The sequence below is a fragment of the Musa acuminata genome, chromosome BXJ1-7 (genome assembly GCF_036884655.1).
Source record: "Musa acuminata AAA Group cultivar baxijiao chromosome BXJ1-7, Cavendish_Baxijiao_AAA, whole genome shotgun sequence".
In the NCBI taxonomy this organism is placed as follows: Eukaryota; Viridiplantae; Streptophyta; class Magnoliopsida; order Zingiberales; family Musaceae; genus Musa; species Musa acuminata.
In genome coordinates this window covers 40,893,449-40,913,503 of record NC_088333.1, presented here as the reverse complement: position 1 = coordinate 40,913,503, position 20,055 = coordinate 40,893,449, and the positions used below count along the sequence as shown (strand labels likewise).

The 20,055-nt window shown below is 41.0% G+C and overlaps 3 protein-coding genes across 5 annotated transcripts; 1 reads left to right on the top strand and 2 right to left on the bottom strand.

The window, feature by feature from the left end:
• Positions 1-935: 935 nt before the first annotated feature.
• On the bottom strand, positions 936-10,532 carry LOC135679430 (TOM1-like protein 5). Of its 3 annotated transcripts, none has more exons than XM_065193179.1 (10): positions 10,373-10,532; positions 9,733-9,840; positions 9,532-9,610; positions 9,325-9,423; positions 9,107-9,220; positions 7,718-7,872; positions 5,250-5,325; positions 4,889-4,974; positions 2,282-2,443; positions 936-1,592 (listed from the first exon to the last, which is right to left on the bottom strand). In XM_065193179.1, the coding sequence occupies exons 1-10, from the start codon at positions 10,387-10,389 to the stop codon at positions 1,217-1,219; spliced, it is 1,272 nt and encodes a 423-aa protein (XP_065049251.1). In that variant the 5' UTR covers positions 10,390-10,532; the 3' UTR covers positions 936-1,216. The 3 variants fall into 3 exon arrangements, with proteins under 3 accessions (XP_065049251.1, XP_065049252.1, XP_065049253.1); XM_065193180.1 differs by lacking the exon at positions 10,373-10,532 and adding an exon at positions 10,224-10,366; XM_065193181.1 differs by lacking the exon at positions 10,373-10,532 and adding an exon at positions 10,161-10,315.
• Positions 10,533-11,873: 1,341 nt separating this feature from the next.
• On the top strand, positions 11,874-15,606 carry LOC135679429 (LRR receptor-like serine/threonine-protein kinase RGI1). The gene is made up of 2 exons (XM_065193178.1): positions 11,874-14,938; positions 15,051-15,606. Exons 1-2 carry the CDS (start codon positions 12,124-12,126, stop codon positions 15,509-15,511), a joined length of 3,276 nt encoding a protein of 1,091 aa, XP_065049250.1. The 5' UTR covers positions 11,874-12,123; the 3' UTR covers positions 15,512-15,606.
• A 2,559-nt stretch (positions 15,607-18,165) lies between these two features.
• Positions 18,166-18,684, bottom strand: LOC135679776 (dirigent protein 1-like). Its single transcript, XM_065193759.1, has one exon. It carries the CDS (start codon positions 18,682-18,684, stop codon positions 18,166-18,168), a length of 519 nt encoding a protein of 172 aa, XP_065049831.1.
• Between the last annotated feature and the right edge of the window lie 1,371 nt (positions 18,685-20,055).

Genomic DNA, 20,055 nt, shown 5'->3' with positions numbered 1-20,055 from the left:
TCGCAAAGGCTTTGACGAAGACATCGAAGGAATATGTGGGAGAGAATGTTACTAATAAAGTTGTAGATAAGATGCTCGATGTAATACTCATATATATTCAAATCTTTTAATTTTGTTCATATTTTGCACAATAAATAAAAGATTTACAGTAGGCTTGGCAACCCATTTTATTAAACTTTTATTATCGTTTAAAGCTTGTAAACTCATATTATGTGTAATCATCAGGCAAAACTATCTAGAAACTTTGTCTATCTAGAAACATAACATCCATATAGTTATTTTGAGAATTTTCTAGTTTCATAGAGTGGTACGAAATCTCAATCAGACACAACATTCAAGAGTAACTCGGGTTGCATATGATTGGATAAACCTTTGTATTAGTGTCTAGGGTATGATTGGATAAACCTTTGTATTAGTGTCTAGGGTTGGTTCGTAATTTCATGTAAGCACTAATAAAGACTTAACCGTAGTAAACTACCTTAGAACTCTTTGTTGCATTCAAAGCTAATTTAATCTATATTTATAATTTATATTGTTTACCAAAATGACTTTTTATGAAACGATTTATTTAACTCAGTGTTTTCTTTTAGGTATACCCATTTTACACGTTTAACCACAACCCCGAAATACAATATCTTAGACCTCATTATACATCCTCTAACATGTAAGTTTTTCCTGAGCACGATATTTGACCGAATCCCATAAATCTTTTACTGACTTAAACATCGAAATATTGAATAGACTTTATCGGGTACACCCGACAGTTTTTTGCAAAATCTCTTACCGAGCTCACTCAACTCCTGATATCAAGTTTATGACCAATCTGCACTCGAATAAAAGTACCTTGCTGTAACCTTGATATAAAGCTTTAGCATCGAAAATGTTGCTTGAGCATCAAAACTGATGTTTAAATCACCTGCAAGATCAGATTCATCTACAAATCAACATGCAACTCTGATGATCTATTCTAAACATCATGAATGTTTGAGTTTGGTTTACACACTACGACAAAGCCTGCAACAACCCTCTGGAATGCTCAAGAGTTAATTGGTAACTTTCGTCCATAACCATTGTTTCTCTTGCCATCTTATATACAAAACACCATCATTTCCCAAACAAGCAAGCTCAGATGAATTGCAATAAATGGTCAGCACAGATAGATCTGGCGTTAGAACGTTGAAGCAGATGGCCTCTCCAAAGAAGTTCCTATCTGTCATCAATCCCGAAAACCAAATACATCTCGTTCACTGCAGTCAGTGCTGCAACTCCCAGAGCTACTAGCATTGCGGCTGTGCAGCGATAGGTCCCTGATGTGACCTTCCAGATCCGAACCATCCATCCTTTTATTATCAAGAAATTTGTCGCCGTCCATGTTTTTGTTCAACTGAGGTGATAAATGGGCTGGTGGATGCTGTTTAATCCCTGGATCAGATGACTGCCTGCATGTCGGACTTGGTCTACTATCTGCATTAGATGGCTGTATGCGCAGCGGTCTAATTATTGGTCTGCCCATATTTTCCTCAGGAATGGGTCTGAAATAAATTACAGAACTTTCTGAATGATCTTTGGCACATGCTTTTCCTTTCCGTATTCTGTAAAATTTCCAAGGAAGAACAGCATAATAAGATGAGGTCAAAGCATAAACCTTGGTTATATTACTGGATAACCTACTACACCTCCACAAGATATTATTAAATTGCGAAAAGAACATTTGCATTTTCAAGAGATGTAACAAGACCAATGACCTGTCACATGGTTTTGTCATTTGAGAAATTAATTTGGTCTTATTTCATAATGCTTCAATTCTGCAGCAATAGCGAGGATAAAACTGTATAAAAAATGGGCGGGCTTTTAATATATGATAAAAGTGTTCGGGAGACACAAACTGGCCAAGACTTGAGAGGTATAGATTGCTAAAATTTGGTTGCCGGTTTTGTATTAGTAAGCAAGGTATGATCTCTATCACCTAGGAACCCCCAGTGTCGAAGACAATTTGCACAAGGTCATAGATTTAGACTTAGATATATGTGCAGAAGTTGCAAATTTCTACAACCATTTCAAATCATGACAATAGAATGACAGGATTATGCTCTACACTAAAAGATGATTCATTCTTAAGCTGGTTGAAGAACTTGGTTCAGCATAATTATGAACCTCAGTATGTCAGCAGTTTAAACATGCACATACAGCATGATAGAACTAATCATTCCCAAGGTACTTTATAATAACAAGTTGCTGCCACAATCTCAGACACAAAAAACATGAAGTTGAATGGTGTTACCTTCGATAAAGACTTTCTGCATCTTCTTCCTCTTCTCCTTCCTCATTGACGCAAGAAGTTGGAGTAGCTGTATCACAAACTGAAAGGAGGCTATCATGGTGAGTTAGCACCTGATGTAGCTGCTCATTCAACTCAATGGCTTGAGTAACCAGTTTCTCATCCCTGAAGGTATCAAGAACATGAAGCTTAAATTTGTGGTAGCACCAAATAAATTTTTACATAGAAGAAAGATCCAAAACAAGATTATGAGTTTCACCCAGTGGATAAAAGGCCATAAAGGATTCTGATCCTAAACTTGGATTGGCTCCATGGGGTCATAACAAATAGCTTGTGTCATGGAGCAAACAATGTTTTAGATGGTAAGATCCAACTGATATTTTTTTAAATCAACAATTGTGATTGATAAAATCTTCCCCTGTTGCAAAACAAGTTATTTATGGTAGTAAGTCTTGAATGCATTAAAAATATGATTATGTTATTTAACGTTTAAGTAAAGAGAAGATCAAAATTTAATAATTTTGAAGTTAAGATTATGCATTCGTGAAAATGTAACCTTAATTATAGTGGGCAGTGGGCACCAATGACAACATCGCATGATGAATATTTACTGACACCTGACACCACTTCACAATGATTAAATATCTTAAACCAAGATTTAAGTTACTGGATAGATCTATTTCCAGATCACATACTTTAGTTCAATTTCATATGCTATTAACTTGCAAGTAAACTCCATCATCCAGATCAGACTACATGTGAGTTACAATATTCAATATCAATAAACATTGTCTCTCAGATCTTTCCATTGACACAAAGCAAAATGCATTCTTTATAAGATCTTGCATTATTTACTCCCATCCAAGCCTTAAAAGATGGTTCTTTTGTGCAAAGAAAATTTCAAGCAACTATTCACTATTCATTGGATGAAGTGCAAATATGAATTTGTTAACAAGCTAGAATACTCCTTTAAGAACGATATCTAATCCATGGAACATTGTGTCTAACATTTCCCATCCTCTAGCTGGACTAGACCACTGACATAAACTATTAATTCTAAGCTTTTACTCATTTACACACATAATAAGAATGATGTTCACAGAGAAAAATTAGATGGAACTTTCTAATAACAAACAGGTGTAATGATAAATAACATACTGATGGCTGCTTTATCAGAAGATGATTTATGAAATATATTCTAATATTGCTACTTTAAGCAGACAGCAATCTTGTCATCAGGTTAGTTTATGAGCAAAGAATGCCCAGCTCGCAGATTTATATGATACATTAGAGTCAATTGAGACTCCAGGCATCCAACACTGGGTGAAATACCACAACAAATGAATAAAATAAGTAAAAGGACAAAAAAGAGAAATTTTTAAAGGAAAGGGAGGAAAGTGTGACTTCTTAATCTCTTCAATCTCCTCATCTTGTTGTGCCTTTAACAGACAGGAGTTGAAAATAAAGATCACCTCCTTCCTCAAAGTCAAGATTCAAGAAGAGTATAAACACAACCCTTTTGACTAACATAAGCTTTGGGCCTGAACCAGGTCTCTACCAGTGAATCTGATAAATGACTAGTTTTCAGTCAATGCTAATTGAAGACAACAATATATAGTGGTTCGGCTTAAATAATTTCACCTGAAATCAGGTAGAGCCTGTACAAATGAAATTCCAGAAGGCAAAATTCTTTCTTAGGAGTAACCCATCAGTCTAACAATCAAGAACATTTCACCTGAAATCAAGGATTTTAATTTCAAATGATACCGCCCGTATTGGGCGGTAACAGTTGATATTTCGATCATGATCGCCCGAAATTGATCGGTAATGGTCGATTTCGACCATCGCCACCCGCTACTGGACAATATCAGCCTAGTTGTGGCCTGGCTACAGCGAGGGAAGAAGAATCGTCAAGGGAGAAGGCGCTCGAAGAAGAGGGAGAATCGGGAGAACCTTGACGCTTCCCGATCCAACGCCGCCCTCCCTCGACGTTCCCGTTCCCGATCCAGGGGTAACAGAGAGACGATGGCTCGACTTCTTCTTCGTCGTGTTCTTCACCGAAGGCTGGAGATGCCTTCGCCGAAGGCCGGAGATGTTTATGGCCTTCAACGTCTTTGCCAAACGCCGTAGATAAGGAGAAGAAAACGAGGCAGCATACACCTTTTTTTTATTTTATATTATATTTTTTATTTTTCTATATTGATTTTTATATTTTTTATATTATACATACCGAGCGATATCGAGCAAAGCTCGAAACGTTGGTACGATACGAAATTACAAACTTTGCTTAAAATCAGGCAAAACCTATACAAATGAAATTCCAAAAGGCAAAATTTAGTCCTAGGAGTTATCCACCAGTGCAACCAGGAAGAATTCCTTCCAAGCCAAATCTAACGAAATGAATGCATGAGAAACTAATATGGAAGAAAACATATTGCTTTGCTGGACCTTGCATATCAAATATGTCTAAAATCCTGCATAAAGAAAGAGGTTGAGAATTCACTACAAGATGTGATGCAATAAAAAGACCCAACTTACAGCTAAATGAAATCAGAGGAGGCCTAAGTAAAGCATTGATGCACATAGGGTGACAAGATTAGAACGTCTCACCGTGAGGTCATCACTAGGTGCATGATTCGCTGCTTCTGAAATGAACATTGTTCCACTAGATCTAAGGTAAATTCATCAGTTGCTCCCTGCAACAATATCTGTACTTATAAATGTCTATCTTCAAGATGCAAAAGCAAATTTGGTCCTCATTTTTCACAAAGCAACAAATCAGTTAACTCCTAAATTCTAGTCTGCTGAACATGATGGAAAAATAATACTCCTAGTGGAAAAATTACTGTTATGAATATTAACTTTGAACAAAGTACTTACTTTAACCAGTTTGACTGTTATATTAGGAAATGTGAACATATTCATAGTGTATAGATAATGAAAAAACAGACAAAGGTAATCTAATCAATACCTGTGGAATCTTCGGATCTAAAGTATTCAGCACATCCCGTAAGACTTCCAAGACGCTGGAGGCTCTATGTATTATACTGGAAAAAGAAAAGCATGACAAATAAGAGACACTCAAAGTAACTTAGATGAGGATTATACACCTTTGTGCAAATAACAAGATTCAGCAGAACAAGAAACTAGGCATTTTGTAATTATTTCAGTGGAAGAAATAAGCTCTTTAAGGATCTGGACAAAAAAATAGCTGGCACATATTACATACGTGTCATGCTTCCTCTGTATACACAGAAAAATCTCATGCTTAATCACTTGAATTAGATGCAATTATTCATTTTCCAACACACTATTATTACCTCAACTATTTACAATAAACATTAGATTCCAATTTAGCAATAGTTTGAACAATTTAGTGACAAATGGTTACGATATAATCCTATTCTGTTTTAGTCATTTGTGATTGCTAGATTTGCTTACATGATGAATGTAATGTTGGTTAAATGATAAATGTTACGTTGGCTAAATGATGAATGTGATGTCAACTCTCATATACTGACGTTTTCATATTACATAAGGTCATACTATAATGTCAAACGCAAGACATCACATCAGAAAAGGTATGATCCAAGATACTTCATTTTATTGGATAGAGTCAAGGACTATCGTACCACCCGAAATGGTACAATACAGGTGATACGTATCGGTCCAGGCGTGGACCGATACACAGACCACCTCCGTTTCGGGTGGTCCAATTACAATAATAAAAGATTCAAGAAAGTGTTGGGGACCTATCCAACTCAGTATTAAAAAAGGAAAAAAAAAGGGGCTCACGAACGTGAGCCCTCTTCTTGCATAAGATGTCTGCCTATACACGAGCCCTCTTTTCACATAAGATGTCACTGCCTCATCGCCACCGCTTCGACACTCCTTGCTGCTGCCGCTGCTGCTTCAATGCTTCCTCACTGTTGCCACTACCGCTTCGACACTAGTGTTGCTCGCTGCTACTGCTGCTCTTCTCCTCCTCTTCTTTCTTCTTCTTCCTCTTCCTCCACTGCTTCCTTTTTCCTTTCTCTACACCCCTTCCTCTTCTCCCTCTACACTGACACATACTGGCGTACCATGTGTCAGTACATCGATACAAACCAATACATACCAGTCCGATAGATTGCTGAAACGGTTCATATGCCCGAAAAGGCAATCCTTGGATGGATTATCATTGAACTGAATTATTCAACAGTGTATTGGCAGTTAAATCTAGCAACCACTGCATTGCAAATGTTGACATTTCAAGTACAACAACATTGTATGATATATATTACTTTGTTTAAAGTAGACACCATGCACCTGCATTTTCTTTCTCGTCCAGCAATGGTGTCAAGCATGACTTCAAAACCAATTATTTCTTTTTGGATGCCAACCAGCACAGTGTAACATGGGTCCAATGCTAACTGGTACAAGTTAAGCGTGATGGAACACATGCTGACACACCCTTCCCAAAGCAGAGCCTTTATTTTAGCACAGTATGGTACACATACACTTTAAAACAAACATAAATTTTGCATGATGAATTTGAAATTCAACCAGCATAACAACATTTACTTTGTAAAGTCTTCCATTGCTGCTTTCATAATGCCTTTACTAAAGTATGCAATAAATTGTTTTTTTTATTATCATGTTTATGTTTATTTTATTGGAGGATCAGACATCCTCACTAGTGGAGTGTTATAATGAGATCACTGGCCATGTATTTTGACATCCATACCCTTATACTGTCATAGACGAGTAGTCCTACAGGTAGGCATATGTGTATAGCCAACACTTCAAAGTGGAAATATATTTTTCCAGGTAGGATGTAGTTTCGAAGTTCCTATGGTTAATTTTGACCAACCAGGGCATTAGGACATTCAAGACATATTAAAGACTCCTGTTACAAGATATTAGAAAATATGATATGTATCGATAATCAATTAACACTCAACCTATAGTCTCTGGCATCAAGCAGCTGACATAATATCAAACCACAGGGCGATGTTGTATGCTCTATCTTTTTTGTTTTTTTGGATGCTCTATCTTAGTGAGAGAGCCAAGTAGAGTGAAAAGTCTATGGATGTGCATCCATCCAGAGTTTAGAAAGTCTTAAAAGTTAGAATCATTTAGTTAGGGATCTTGGAGATAGTGCTTAAATAGCTCCTGTTTCCAAAGCTTGTATCAATAAAAAAGCAAGCAATAAACTGTATACAACAACCACATAATCAGGTCCCGGTTCTTGACAAATTTGAAACCTTGCTTCCATGGTTTGATGTTAGACCGAGGTAAGTAGCATGTGAATATTTCTAATACCTCAGGCAGGATAACCTATGAAATCTTTAGATTATCCGCTTCAATCCATGCAAGCAATGGAACATTTTATTCTCTATCTGTTAGAAAAATACTAAGATAACTATGACAAAAGAAAAAATTACCAGCGCACTGTACCTAGAGTCAGGCACCAACTGAGTGGTCACTTGCTTTTCAATATTTTCACAATTATGAAAATGAGATTCTTGAGGAGAACACTTTGCTTGATTCTGAGGAGTAGATTCTTCATGTAGCATAACATGTGGGTGTTGAGGAAACTGTACTCCAGAGGACTAGATAACAGAAAGAGAAAAAGTTAAAGAAACATGTGGGCGTTGAGGAAACTGTACTCTAGAGGACTAGATAACAGAAAGAGAAAAAGTTAAAGAAACTATCTCCAATGATCCTGCTGGACAAAAGGTTAATTTAAGAAGTAGAATACTTATCAATGAAGCAACTACCACATCAAGACAACAAGATATCCAACTATAGTCAGTTCATCTGTCTTCCTCCTATTCAAGATACAGAAATTTGATTGTCATTCAAGCCATGAATGGTCTATTTAGTGGACTAAGAAACATGGCTGAGGCATAGATGGAAGTACCAAAGTAGATTATGCCACTGAAGAAGACATGCATGTCTAGTACAAATTTAGTAAATCAACTTTGGATGCCACAATGGAAACTGATTCTCTATGTTTAGAGGTAAGGGCTGGTCCTCCAACCCCCACATTGGTGGGAGCATCGTGGCACCAGGTATGCCCTTTTTTTTCTTTAACTTTGGATGCCACAGCCTATCAAACATGAGACGGCTGAACCTTGCCTTTATCACAAATTTTATATATACACCAGAACTCGGCAAGTCTCAGTACAACAAGATCATGCATAAAACATATTAAAATAATAAAATGAATGTGAAAGACAAATTACAAAACAAAACAAGAAAAAAGAAACAAGATGCTACTTATGATTTCAAATGCACATTACTCAAACTATCACATTTAAATTAATATGCATAGCAAGCTTGTTCCTAGATCATATGAGAAATTAATTCAGAGTAATCAAACAATTGAAATGAATCTTCTATCATCAAATGAAAGACAAAAAAAAAACAGGAAGAAGCGATACTAAGGGTAAGTCTGTTATAGTAAAGAAAGATTGCTCTTGGTTGATTTCCTGATGCTGCCCTCCCTTGGAGAATCTGTAGTTTGATTCAAGATAGTTGCTATCTTCTAAAAACCTCCTTGGAATTTAAAATCTCACATGTATTAAGGGAGGGGAAAAGGTCAGCTAATTGGTTGGCAAATTTGGCCCGAGAAACTGCTTCTAATGTTTTCTGGGAAGGAAGTTTACCTCCCAATTAGGGTTTTTTTGGTTCGCTGTGATGTGAACATGCTGGGTTGTATTCGTTCTGCTTAGATTTCTAATATAATTTTCTTTTCTTTGGGAAAAAACACTCAGGAGACTATACTTGTACTTGGGAACAAGGTCAAATTATAAGCTTCTGTAGGACTAAGTGAATACCTACCACCAGGTCGTAGTATGCAGTATAGTACTGTGGGTATCTTCCAGAAACTCCACCAAGAGCTGTCTGGGCAGCATCAAGAAGAAGAAATATTCTTTCTCCGACAGGCAAATCTGTCTGCAGTCATAAAACATCATGCTTAAGATTAAAAAAACAGAAATTGAAAGTATAATCAGCATTTGTTAGGAGATATCAACATTTCTAAAAGATTAAGATACGACCTTTTTCTTCACAATCTTCACTAAGATCGGTAGCAGTTTATTATCCATCACTTGTTTGTGAATATGATCTCCACAGTTATTTATTAGCATTTCTAGCAACTGCAATGGCAATTCAGGACCAGAAAAGTAGAAAATTGTTGATCATCTTTCGTAGTTTGATGCAATATTTGGATGAAAATTAGATATGAATCAAACACGAAGACGCACCATAACAGAGAAAAATTGAGTATTGACATTTTTATTCTTCAGCTGCTTTTTTATGGATTTGATGACACACTTGGATTGCCTGATGAACGATTCATAAGTAGTAATGTTGAGTCATAATGCAAGACTGAAGAGAAGGTACTGTTAAAATACACGAGCAAATGGATAGGGAAAACACAAGCAGCAACCACAATGGCATATTACCCTGGATCACGTGTAACAAGCTCACAGATCTCGATGTTTCTCGTCCAATCCATCTCCTTCAATCTCTCACTTGTGGCCAAAATTACCATCTCGGCGGCCATTGGCCCCCTGCGAGAAACAAACCATAAGGGGAACGCCAAATGGACATCAATTAATTCTCAAGATAAGACCCACAACTTCCTGTCTCCATCCGGAAGCAGGAAGCCCTAAAAGCAAGAGATTGGCTACCATTAGAAATTTAGGACAGAAAAGAGCGAAACAATCTGACAAGAGAAACCCCAATCTTTTCTATACGAGACAACGAAAACAGAGAACAACTTTCTTTCCACTGCAAGTTCCGGAGACGATCACAGAAACTGGACGTTTCGTAACAAAATTAGGCAATTTAGAGAGCAATCACAAGAACAAAAGAGGGAAAAGAACGGAACTCTGAGGAAGAAGTCGAAGATTAAACTCCGAAGCAACCAAAAGATGCCCAACCATCAACGAACCTAAATCAACTCGAAATGCAAGACCTCGAAAATGGCAGGTCATACAGGAGAACAAGATCGCAACCACATAAGAAATTTGCAGCGGGCAAAGATCGTCAACAGAGAAAACAGGAACCCTCGCAAGTATCAGAGCGAAGGCCAGAAATAACCCCAAGAATCCACGCATTTCCACGCCAGTGATGCGCGATCTCAGTTAGTTCCCAAGGCTCTTTTGTTTCCGATCGATGATTGGGGGGATTTCGGCACCAAGCGACTGTGAGAGGGAGCTCACGGCGTGAGGAAGAGACGAGTGAGACTTAGGAACGCGACGACAGCTATAAGACGGTGTTCCTGGAGAAGGCGAGGGACCGGCCCAACGGTGGTCCTCCTTCCCTGGCCGTCTGATTCACGGGCGGGGCATCCATCCGACCCGCCCGATGGAGGGGCGCGAGGCTCCGAGGTACCAAACAGGGAAAGACGAGTTCCGATTCACCATGGCTAAACCGGACCCACGGATTACGCCCAATGGAAAGATATCTGCGACCTGATTGGTGCGTGTAAAGGGACAGGTGATTCGGAGTTTTAGTTGGCGGGCTCCTCCTTTCGGGCCCGACATCGGTGGTGGCGAGCACATGGATTGGCGGCCAGGGTGGGGCCCGCCCCCAGTTGGACAGCGCCGTCCTGTGGGACCGGGGAGCCTCAAAGTTTGATGTAGCTTGTATTTTTTTATCATTATTATTATTTATGGTGGTTTTAGTTGGCAGGCTTCTGCGCGGAGATGATTGCAATCGATTTCTACTAGTAATTTCATTATTTAGAGGCAATTTCATGGGTTTGATGCATGTGGACTTGCTCTAAAATAATTGATTCATTAACTTATTAATATAATATATCTGTAAGTCTTTATAAGTCAATTCAAATGATATGTGTAGGATTAAATCTGAAGGAAAGGAAATTAAAATTTTTATCGCTCATGAATAATCTCTTTCTCCTGAGCTACGATACTTGAGTGGATCTAGTGATTCTTGTACTGATGACTGTAAGCTGATACTGACTTCTTATGAATCCTGTAGCTTGCTAATGATCTAGCATGGATTTTAATGATCTAAAATGGTGGTGTAACTTTCCATTTGGACTCAATTCAGCATCTGCTGCTTTTTCTTTTTAGGATCACTCCACAATCCAGACCAACTCACATTACACTGAGGTGGAAAGATGGCTATCTACCAAGCTCATTCTGTTCATTGCACCTTTATGAGGATCCCAAAAGTCCCTTCGCTGTAAAAAGGAGTCCCTACCTCCTGCAACTTTTCATGTGGTCCTCTTGGTTCAGTGAGAGCATTGAGCTTGAGGATAATGGCATGATCAAGATCTCAGTGCCATATGGACTAGTTCTTTTGAGTGATTTGGCTGTCTTTAGCTATGAGAACACTTGTATCGGTGGAAGAAACAAAAATGGTGATTGGTGAAAGACACTATGACAGTTCAGGGAGGGTGACTTGCTTCCACAACTCCAAAGAAGAACAGATTACATCCGTCCACCTTCACTGTGAAGACCGTGCAACGGGAAATGGCACCATCACCTAACACAGGACTTATTCCCTGCATCATAAGTATCCAAAGAGTAGCAGACAATTTCGATACTTCCATTTCATCCTCCATTACAAGTCTGGAGTGCAAGTAGTAGACAGATCTTCCCACGACACAAAAGTAGCGGCCAGATTCTTTCATGTGCTTCCTTCATCTCGGTTCTTCCCGCCAGAGATTTCTGAGGACCATAGAAAGACATGGACCACGATATCAAGAATGAATTCTTCACTGTTGAGATCGCTCTTCACCACCATGTCCAATAACTCTGGTTCCGACCTATAAATGCTTGAGCAGTAGCTGAAGCAGGAAGGAGAGACTGCTTTGTTTCAGTATGCCGACTGCAATCTTCCGGGCCATCTCATTCTTATCGGTGGCGCTCCTGCTTCTTCCTGTTTCTGGCCTGAACCATGAAGGCACCGCCCTCCTCGCGTGGCTGTCGTCCTTCGACTCTTCTCTCTCCTCCGCTCTGTTTTCCTCGTGGGATCCAACCCACAGCAATCCATGCAGATGGGCTTTCGTTTCTTGCTCCAGCAGCGGTCTGGTTTCAGAGATTTGCATCAGATCCATCAGCCTCCACACCACTTTTCCCTCCCAGATTCTTTCCTTCAGGTCCCTCGCCAATCTCGTCCTGTATGACACAAACATCACCGGAGAGATCCCACGGATGATTGCTAATCTGACTTCTCTGCTCACGCTGGACCTCAGATTCAATGCCCTCAGCGGGAAGATCCCACCGGGGATGGGAAACCTTTCGTCGTTGCGGTCTCTCTACCTCAGTTCGAATTTACTGAAGGGTCCGATACCGCGGGAGATCTGCAACTGCTCGGAGCTCAGAGTGCTCGAGCTTGTCGACAACCAGCTCACCGGGACGATTCCAGCAGAGATCGGACGGCTTTCTTCTCTGGAAATCTTCCGTGCAGGAGGAAACTCCGGTATATCCGGAGAGATCCCACCGAGCATTTCGAACTGCAAAGGACTAGTTCTTCTGGGACTCGCAGACACCGCAGTCTCTGGCCGCATTCCATCCGGCATCGGGGAATTGAGAAATCTAAGAACTCTCTCTATATATACCTCCAATCTGTCAGGATCCATACCACCAGAAATAGCCAACTGTTCGGCCATGGAGTATCTGTTCCTCTACGAGAACCAGCTTAGCCAGGGGATTCCATCCGAGTTGGGCCTGCTGAAGAGTCTCAAAGTGATCTTGCTTTGGAAGAACAGATTCACTGGTGATGTGCCGGAATCAATCGGCAACTGCACTGGTTTGACGGTCATGGATCTGTCCTTGAATTATCTGACGGGTGAAGTTCCAAGCTCGTTCGCCAAGCTGATGTCTCTGGAGGTGTTTCTGCTGTCTTACAACAACATCTCAGGAAGAATCCCAGGTTTCGTGGGGAACCTTTCGAGACTGTCACAGTTAGAGCTAGATAATAACAGGTTCTCCGGTGAATTGCCAACAGGAATCGGACAGCTGAAAGAGCTGACTCAGTTCTTCGCATGGCAGAATCAGCTCCATGGAAATGTACCTTCCGAACTAGGTGGCTGTGGAAAGCTCGAATCTTTGGATCTTTCCTACAACTTCCTCACCGGTTTCCTGCCGGTTTCTCTGTTCAGGATCAAGAGCTTGACGGAGCTCATGCTCATCTCTAACGGCTTCTTCGGTGATCTACCTCCGGATATCGGAAACTGCACCAAATTGGTCCGGCTGAGGCTCGGATTCAACAGGTTCTCAGGCAGAATGCCAGCGGAAATCGGGCACCTGCGCAATCTGAGCTTCCTCGAACTGTCCGAGAATATGATCTCCGGTGAGATACCGTCCGAGCTCGGAAACTGCACTCGACTCGAAATGATCGATCTGCATGAGAATCGGATTCAAGGTACCATCCCTTCCTCGCTCGAGCACCTTCGGCAGCTTAATGTGATCGATTTGTCGAGGAACAGGATCGCCGGACCGGTTCCTGAGGTGCTGGGTAAGCTCAGAACTCTGAGCAAGCTCATGCTGGGTGGGAACTACCTCAGTGGTTCGATCCCGAAGACCTTGGGCCTTTGCGGGGACTTGGAGTTCCTCGACATGAGCAGCAACAGGATCGCCGGTCCGATCCCGGAGGAGATCGGTTACCTGCAAGGGTTAGATATAGTGCTCAACCTGAGCTGGAACTATCTCTCCGGTCCTCTTCCTCGAGGACTCTCGAATCTGTCGAAGCTGACCAGCCTCGATGTCTCGCACAACATGCTGACGGGATCGTTGGATGTGCTCGGCGGGCTCGACAACCTCGTATTTCTCGATGTCTCTTACAACAATTTCTCGGGGTATCTCCCTGAAACGACGTTCTTCCGGCAGCTGCCGGATGCTGCCTTCGCCGGTAACCAGCAGCTGTGTGCCAACCGAAGTGACTGCCTCCTGCAGCTCAAGACGAGAAGCAATCCTTCAAGACGAGCCATCCTGAGCTGTGGGATTGCACTAACAGTTGGCCTGGCAATAATGATAGTTTGGCTACTGATGTGGACTCGCAAACTAGCCGAGAAGAGAAGGAAGGAAGGCCATGGAGACTGGCAATGGGACTTCACAGCCTTCCAAAAGGTGTCTTTCTCGGTCGATGACGTAGTGCAGGGGCTGTCGGAGACTAACGTCATCGGAAGAGGTTCTTCAGGAGTAGTCTACAGAGTGGAGACCGGAGCTGGCCTCACCATCGCCGTGAAGAAGCTGCGGGCGGAGAAGAAGAACGAGCAGCTTCAGGAGAGGGATTGTTTCACCACCGAGGTGAAGATTCATGGCTCCATCAAGCACAAGAACATAGTGAGGCTTCTGGGTTGCTGCGTGAACAGACACGACGACACTCGCCTGCTCATATTCGATCATATCAGCAACGGGAGTTTGGACGATTTGCTTCACGGAAGCACTAAGATGACGGTGGCGTGGGAGTCGAGGTACAAGATCGCACTCGGTGCAGCTCAGGGATTGGCTTACCTCCACCACGACTGCAATCCTCCCATCATTCACCGCGACATCAAAGCTCGGAATATCTTAGTCGGCCTCGAATTCGAACCCTATCTTGCGGATTTCGGACTCGCGAAGCCTGTCGATCGTTCCGGGAGGACGATGCCCTGCGGCGTCGTCGCTGGCTCTTACGGCTACATCGCTCCGGGTAGGGAAGACGATTCCGACTCCCAAATCTTCAATTGCAACGCAAAGATTTAAGCCCTTATATCTTGTTCTTAGACGTTGAGCTCTATTGCGATTCCATGGTTGTGACACAGAGTACAGCTACAGCCCAAGGATCACCGAGAAGAGCGACGTGTATAGCTACGGCGTTGTTCTCCTGGAGATCTTAACCGGCCTGCAACCGAGCGATGCGAGGATCCAGGGAGCGCATATCGTGGACTGGGTGCGGAGAGAACTCAGGGCAGCTAATTCTCCGGCGGCCGCCGTCCTGGACGGAAGTTTGAGGAATCAAACGGACGTGGAGGTGCAGGAGATGGTCCAGGTGCTCGGCGTGGCGCTGCTGTGCGTGAATCCGGCGCCAGAGGAGCGGCCTTCCATGAGGGACGTCGCCGCTTTGCTCAGGGAGATCAGGATAGTGAGCCGACATCTGCAGGAAGCCGGTGATCACCCGGAGAAAGGCTTTGAAAACTGTGCCAATGCCGCAGCATGCAGTAGCTTCTCCCGAGCCTCAGTGCGCATGATAAGCTCATCATCTTCGACGTCATCTTCCCTGTAGTCGTGGATCACGAGTGGCTTCATCCAACTGCATCAACTCAAGATGTTTCATGAACTTGGCTTTGTAATTTATTGATTCTTTTTCTCGTGGTTTTATTTTTTGGTAATCCGTGCTAAAGATCTCGTAACATTAAGCCACAGGATCATGCAATTTGAGTTCAAGTCTTCCAAATTTGCCACTTTAGATCATGTACTGCTTACATCTGCACATCAGAATGCTGTACTCAACACTTCTTCCTGACAAAAGAATTCTCAGCTGCAGGGTCTGCTGCCTAACAACTGCACCAGCACCTGGCAGTGTCCACAGAGATGGAACAGCAGGGGATGGATGATGGTGCTTGGCCCATTAAATTCTGGTTGTCTTGGGTGCAAAGTGAGGAAGGACCTTGAGAGAGAGGACTTGTGGACACCTTCCACTCCACATTGCCGAAGAACATTGCATGACTGAAACTGAGCTCATGTGGTTTCATGTGCTATGTTCGGTAAACTGGTGGTCACCTTCTGTGGTCCAGTCCAGTGAAGCAGCACCCCCACAGCCTTTACAGTTGGCTGCCCTGAGCAAGCCACCACCTTGCCTGCCACCTTACCAAAGTGACTAAGTTGAAGCATGGACAGCCATCTGAGATGATTGGGTGCAGCACATAGCAACTCCTGCTGCAAGGTTGGGCACAACTTGAATGATCATTTGAGCTTAAGGTGACATTCATGGCCTCACACCATCAAGGCTCGTCCATGGATTAGGCACACAGGCCTAGCATGCCATCTTGCTCAATCCACATCAGTTAGTATGTTTGCACCCACACAAGTGCTTGGGTGTGGGTGCAAACATTTCTTGGAGGTCAGCTTGGTTCTTCAGATTCACAAAGAACAACAATTCACTGCAGGAGAAACATCTATGTTTCATGTATTAGATGTGGTTCATATGACTATGAAGTTTTCAACAAATACTGACCAGGATATCAAACATAACAAAGAAATATATTTTGCAGTGGGGTTTATGCCTCCCAGCATCCAACTTGCAATCAGAAAAATATGAATTCAACCATCACATGTCTCCAGAAGTGTTGGGAAAAATACGTTAAAACGGAATATTTTTTTTCCTCTTTATCAAAATGAGTTTCTCGTCAAAATATCAACTTGATATCCAAATATAAATATCATCAATACAACATAAATAATAGAGAAAAAATCAATCACACGATGAGACTAAATCTTTTAATGTGAAAAATTCAATATGAAAAAAACCACGGGACCGTAGTCCACCTCAAACTTTCACTATCAATAGTAATTGATAACAGGTTTATAATAGGTCTTCTCTAAATAACTAGAGGATCATATATCTTGACTCAAGAATAGTATATCTTCACGTAACATGGATTTTCTTATAAGAGAATTCTAGATCTCATAAAGTAGATATAATAGAAAAATACCTTAGAGAAGGTAAACTGTAGATCAACACCATTAGGATTGTAGAGTTTGCTGTAAGAATTCTCCACATAAAATTTGGGCCGAAACTGACAATGTTTGACCACCGATCGTCAAACAAAAAACTCAAAAACCTAATCTTTCTTTTTTTATTTCTCTCTCCTCTTTCGTCTGCATGCCGCGGCACGCTCACCTGCACGCACGCACGCTGCATTTACTAATTTTACTCTTTCTCTCTTAATGATTGATTTCTTTGATTTGGATTCAAACAGCCCAATTTGCCCAAGCCCAAGTATGGACTTGAGATGGTGCAAAGACTTGTTCAACAATCAAAGAGCACCCTATGAAAGGTCATCACAATAGCCAAGCTCCAGGGTTTGATTTTCTTCAAGGTATACAACAAGGATGTCTTAGAACTTCTATAAATCTTCTAGCAAGTGCATACGATTAGAAGTTCTAAATCGTATGCCAGAAAATTCTATGTGATGGTTTACAGAACTTCTATAAATCTTCTAACTAGGTGTCCAGAAACAGAGTTCATAATTCCATAGTTCTTGAAGCAGAACCCAATTCTCACCGTGAACTACTGGCCATATCATGCTACGTCCAACACTGACAATGAAGAACAACAATAGATTGCAGTTTGAGAGGTTGTGAAAAATCAGAAAACAAGAGCTGGCTACTGAGAATGCAGTCCATGGCATGACTCTTTTAAGTCCCTGAAAAGCTTTTGAGGAGATGTTCTTGTGCATTTAGCAAGGTTTGCTTCCTGTGGCTGGCACGCTACTGGAAGAACAACTCCAATGTTTCAAAGATGCAGTTTCTAGTTTATTATCAAAGTCAAAGGACAACAAAATCTATATCAAAGTCAAAATAATATGATCACCCTTTGGTGAGTATGCATGATGATCAACTAAGAAAGAGACTATCAAATCATGAACTCTTGCACTCTATTCTCTAACAGCTCAGCACCAGAACTAAAAGAAGAACAAATCAGACAGTTTGGTGATGAGTTTAATTCCATGAATTCATGAACAAAATCCACAGTCGTACAGATTGACATAAAAATGTTCATTTCTGACACCAGTTGAAAATGACAGATAAGATAGAAGGGTTGCTGTTTATTGGAAACACACGCACATCAATCGTTACTCCATACATATATTCCAAGTAATCTTGATCTTGACTCTGTGTGGAGTCGGTCATCGAAGACTTGGTAGCACAGCCAACTCAATAATGCTTGACGTAAAGGTCAAACTTGGCCACCAACCGCAAGTCATCGATGCTGATGACCTTGCTGAGGGAGTATCCCCTCGCCATCCGGAACCGGCCGCTGCCTCCGATGATGGAGCGATCCACCTCGCCGGCGGCCGCGTACATGCCCATCATGGTGAGCGTGCTCCCGTTGTACTTCCCGGCCGTGAACACGAATTCGGTGGCGGTGAGCAGGCCGCTCCGGCCGTCGGGCATCGCGAAGACGCCCACCCCCTGCGCCCTGCCCAGCAGCGTCGAGCTCGGGTCGGTCCCCTCCCTCAGGTAGTTGTCGAACACGCCGATGTAGGCGAAGGAGGGGGTGGACGTCAAATTCTTGTAGTTGGCCACCGTCGTGTTGGGGCCGCTCCTCGTCTCGTGGAAGTAGAAGTGCACGTGGGTGAACTTCTCGCCGGAGGAGCCGTCCACGAAGGCGATGGCTGCCGAGAGGAGCAATAGCAGGAAGACGGGGAAGGTTGCCTGAGCTAAGGCAGCCATTGTAGTCAGTGGGGATGGAAGCGGGTGATGGCTTGTAGGCTCATTATATAGTGCCTTATTTATGAGAAATATATGTCAATTGTTGACCAATTAGTATTATTATTATTATTATTATTATTATTATTATATTCTTTTTGTAAAGTGACATTTGAGGATTTTGCATTTGAAATACAAATTATGAATTTTCTTTATTTTAAATAACAAATGATGCAAATTGTTATGTCTCTACTCAAACAAAGTAACCAGTCAAACCAAAATTTGAATTTTCCAACAAGTAGGAATTCTTCATCACGTGTCTATAAATCATAGTCTTCACTTGGTTAGGTAGCCATGTAATAAATCTTGCATTGCAATAAAGTAAATCCTTTTACTTTCGAGAAATTAGCACTTGAAAGAATATTATTATTTTGGTTGAGGTATTGTTCATCCATGCGAAATTGATGATACTATAATTGGGTAATTTACCTAGAAAAGCCCTCAATAATAAAGTTTTATCAGTTGATATCCCTATATTTAATTTTTATTGGGAGCATCTTTTTTCATACCATGATCAAATATCTTTTATAAAATAAAATAATAGTTCATATCCATTCACCTCATTTGTCTCTGATTTGTTGGGTTGATTTGATTTGTCTGACTTGAATGAGAATAAATTAGTACAATAAAAACTTAAATATTTAATTTTTTATTATTTATATTTTCTTTCTTTTTCTCAAATTACCTCGTGTTACCCCCATTTGACCAATACAATAATGTCATCTACCAACCTTCTTACTGGTGGTGGTCGCCATCATTGTAATCTCCAACATTATCACCTAATCTTCGTCCTAGTCTAACCTAACATTTAGAGAAAAATCCAACTAATCAACGTACAATCATGTCATAGTAGTTTATGATAAGCTTTAATCGATTATGTTTATTGTAACTTGAGTGTAAGCGATCACAATTTCACTCCAAACCTCTAGTGTAACAATATCTAGTGATAGTAGTATCAATAAACTAGTGATGGTATTACCTATACGTAGTACTCTACTGACCTAAGGTGTGGTACCACCTTAGACCAAGAGATAGTGCTATATAGAACTACAATATATTTTTAAAAAAAATGATTATTTTAAAATAAAAATAAATTAGATAAAATGATTACTAAACAATTATGTTATAATTGTTATAAAGAAGTTTCGATAGGTTTGAAAAAAAATAAAAAAAAATATTACACTTGCATTACACTTAGGTTATACTTGCATTACATTCCATCATATATTCAATCCTACACATCCTCTATTTAGATAATTTAACACCCTAAAATAAAAAAAGATGATACTAAACATATTAAGATCATGACGGTTTTGTAGAAGTTTGGATATGTTT

What these genes read in the sequence shown, in the direction of transcription:
- LOC135679776 (XM_065193759.1), bottom strand. Translation starts at nt 18,684, where the DNA reads ATGGCTGCCTTAGCTCAGGCAACCTTCCCCGTCTTCCTGCTATTGCTC.
- LOC135679430 (XM_065193179.1), bottom strand. An exon ending in TAGATCCGAAGATTCCACAG is followed by an intron (nt 4,975 to 5,249) that starts GTATTGATTAGA and finishes ATATTGTTGCAG; the next exon opens with GGAGCAACTGATGAATTTAC. An exon ending in GCAGAAAGTCTTTATCGAAG is followed by an intron (nt 1,593 to 2,281) that starts GTAACACCATTC and finishes GAAATTTTACAG; the next exon opens with AATACGGAAAGGAAAAGCAT.
- LOC135679429 (XM_065193178.1), top strand. Translation starts at nt 12,124, where the DNA reads ATGCCGACTGCAATCTTCCGGGCCATCTCATTCTTATCGGTGGCGCTC. An exon ending in TTACGGCTACATCGCTCCGG is followed by an intron (nt 14,939 to 15,050) that starts GTAGGGAAGACG and finishes GTTGTGACACAG; the next exon opens with AGTACAGCTACAGCCCAAGG.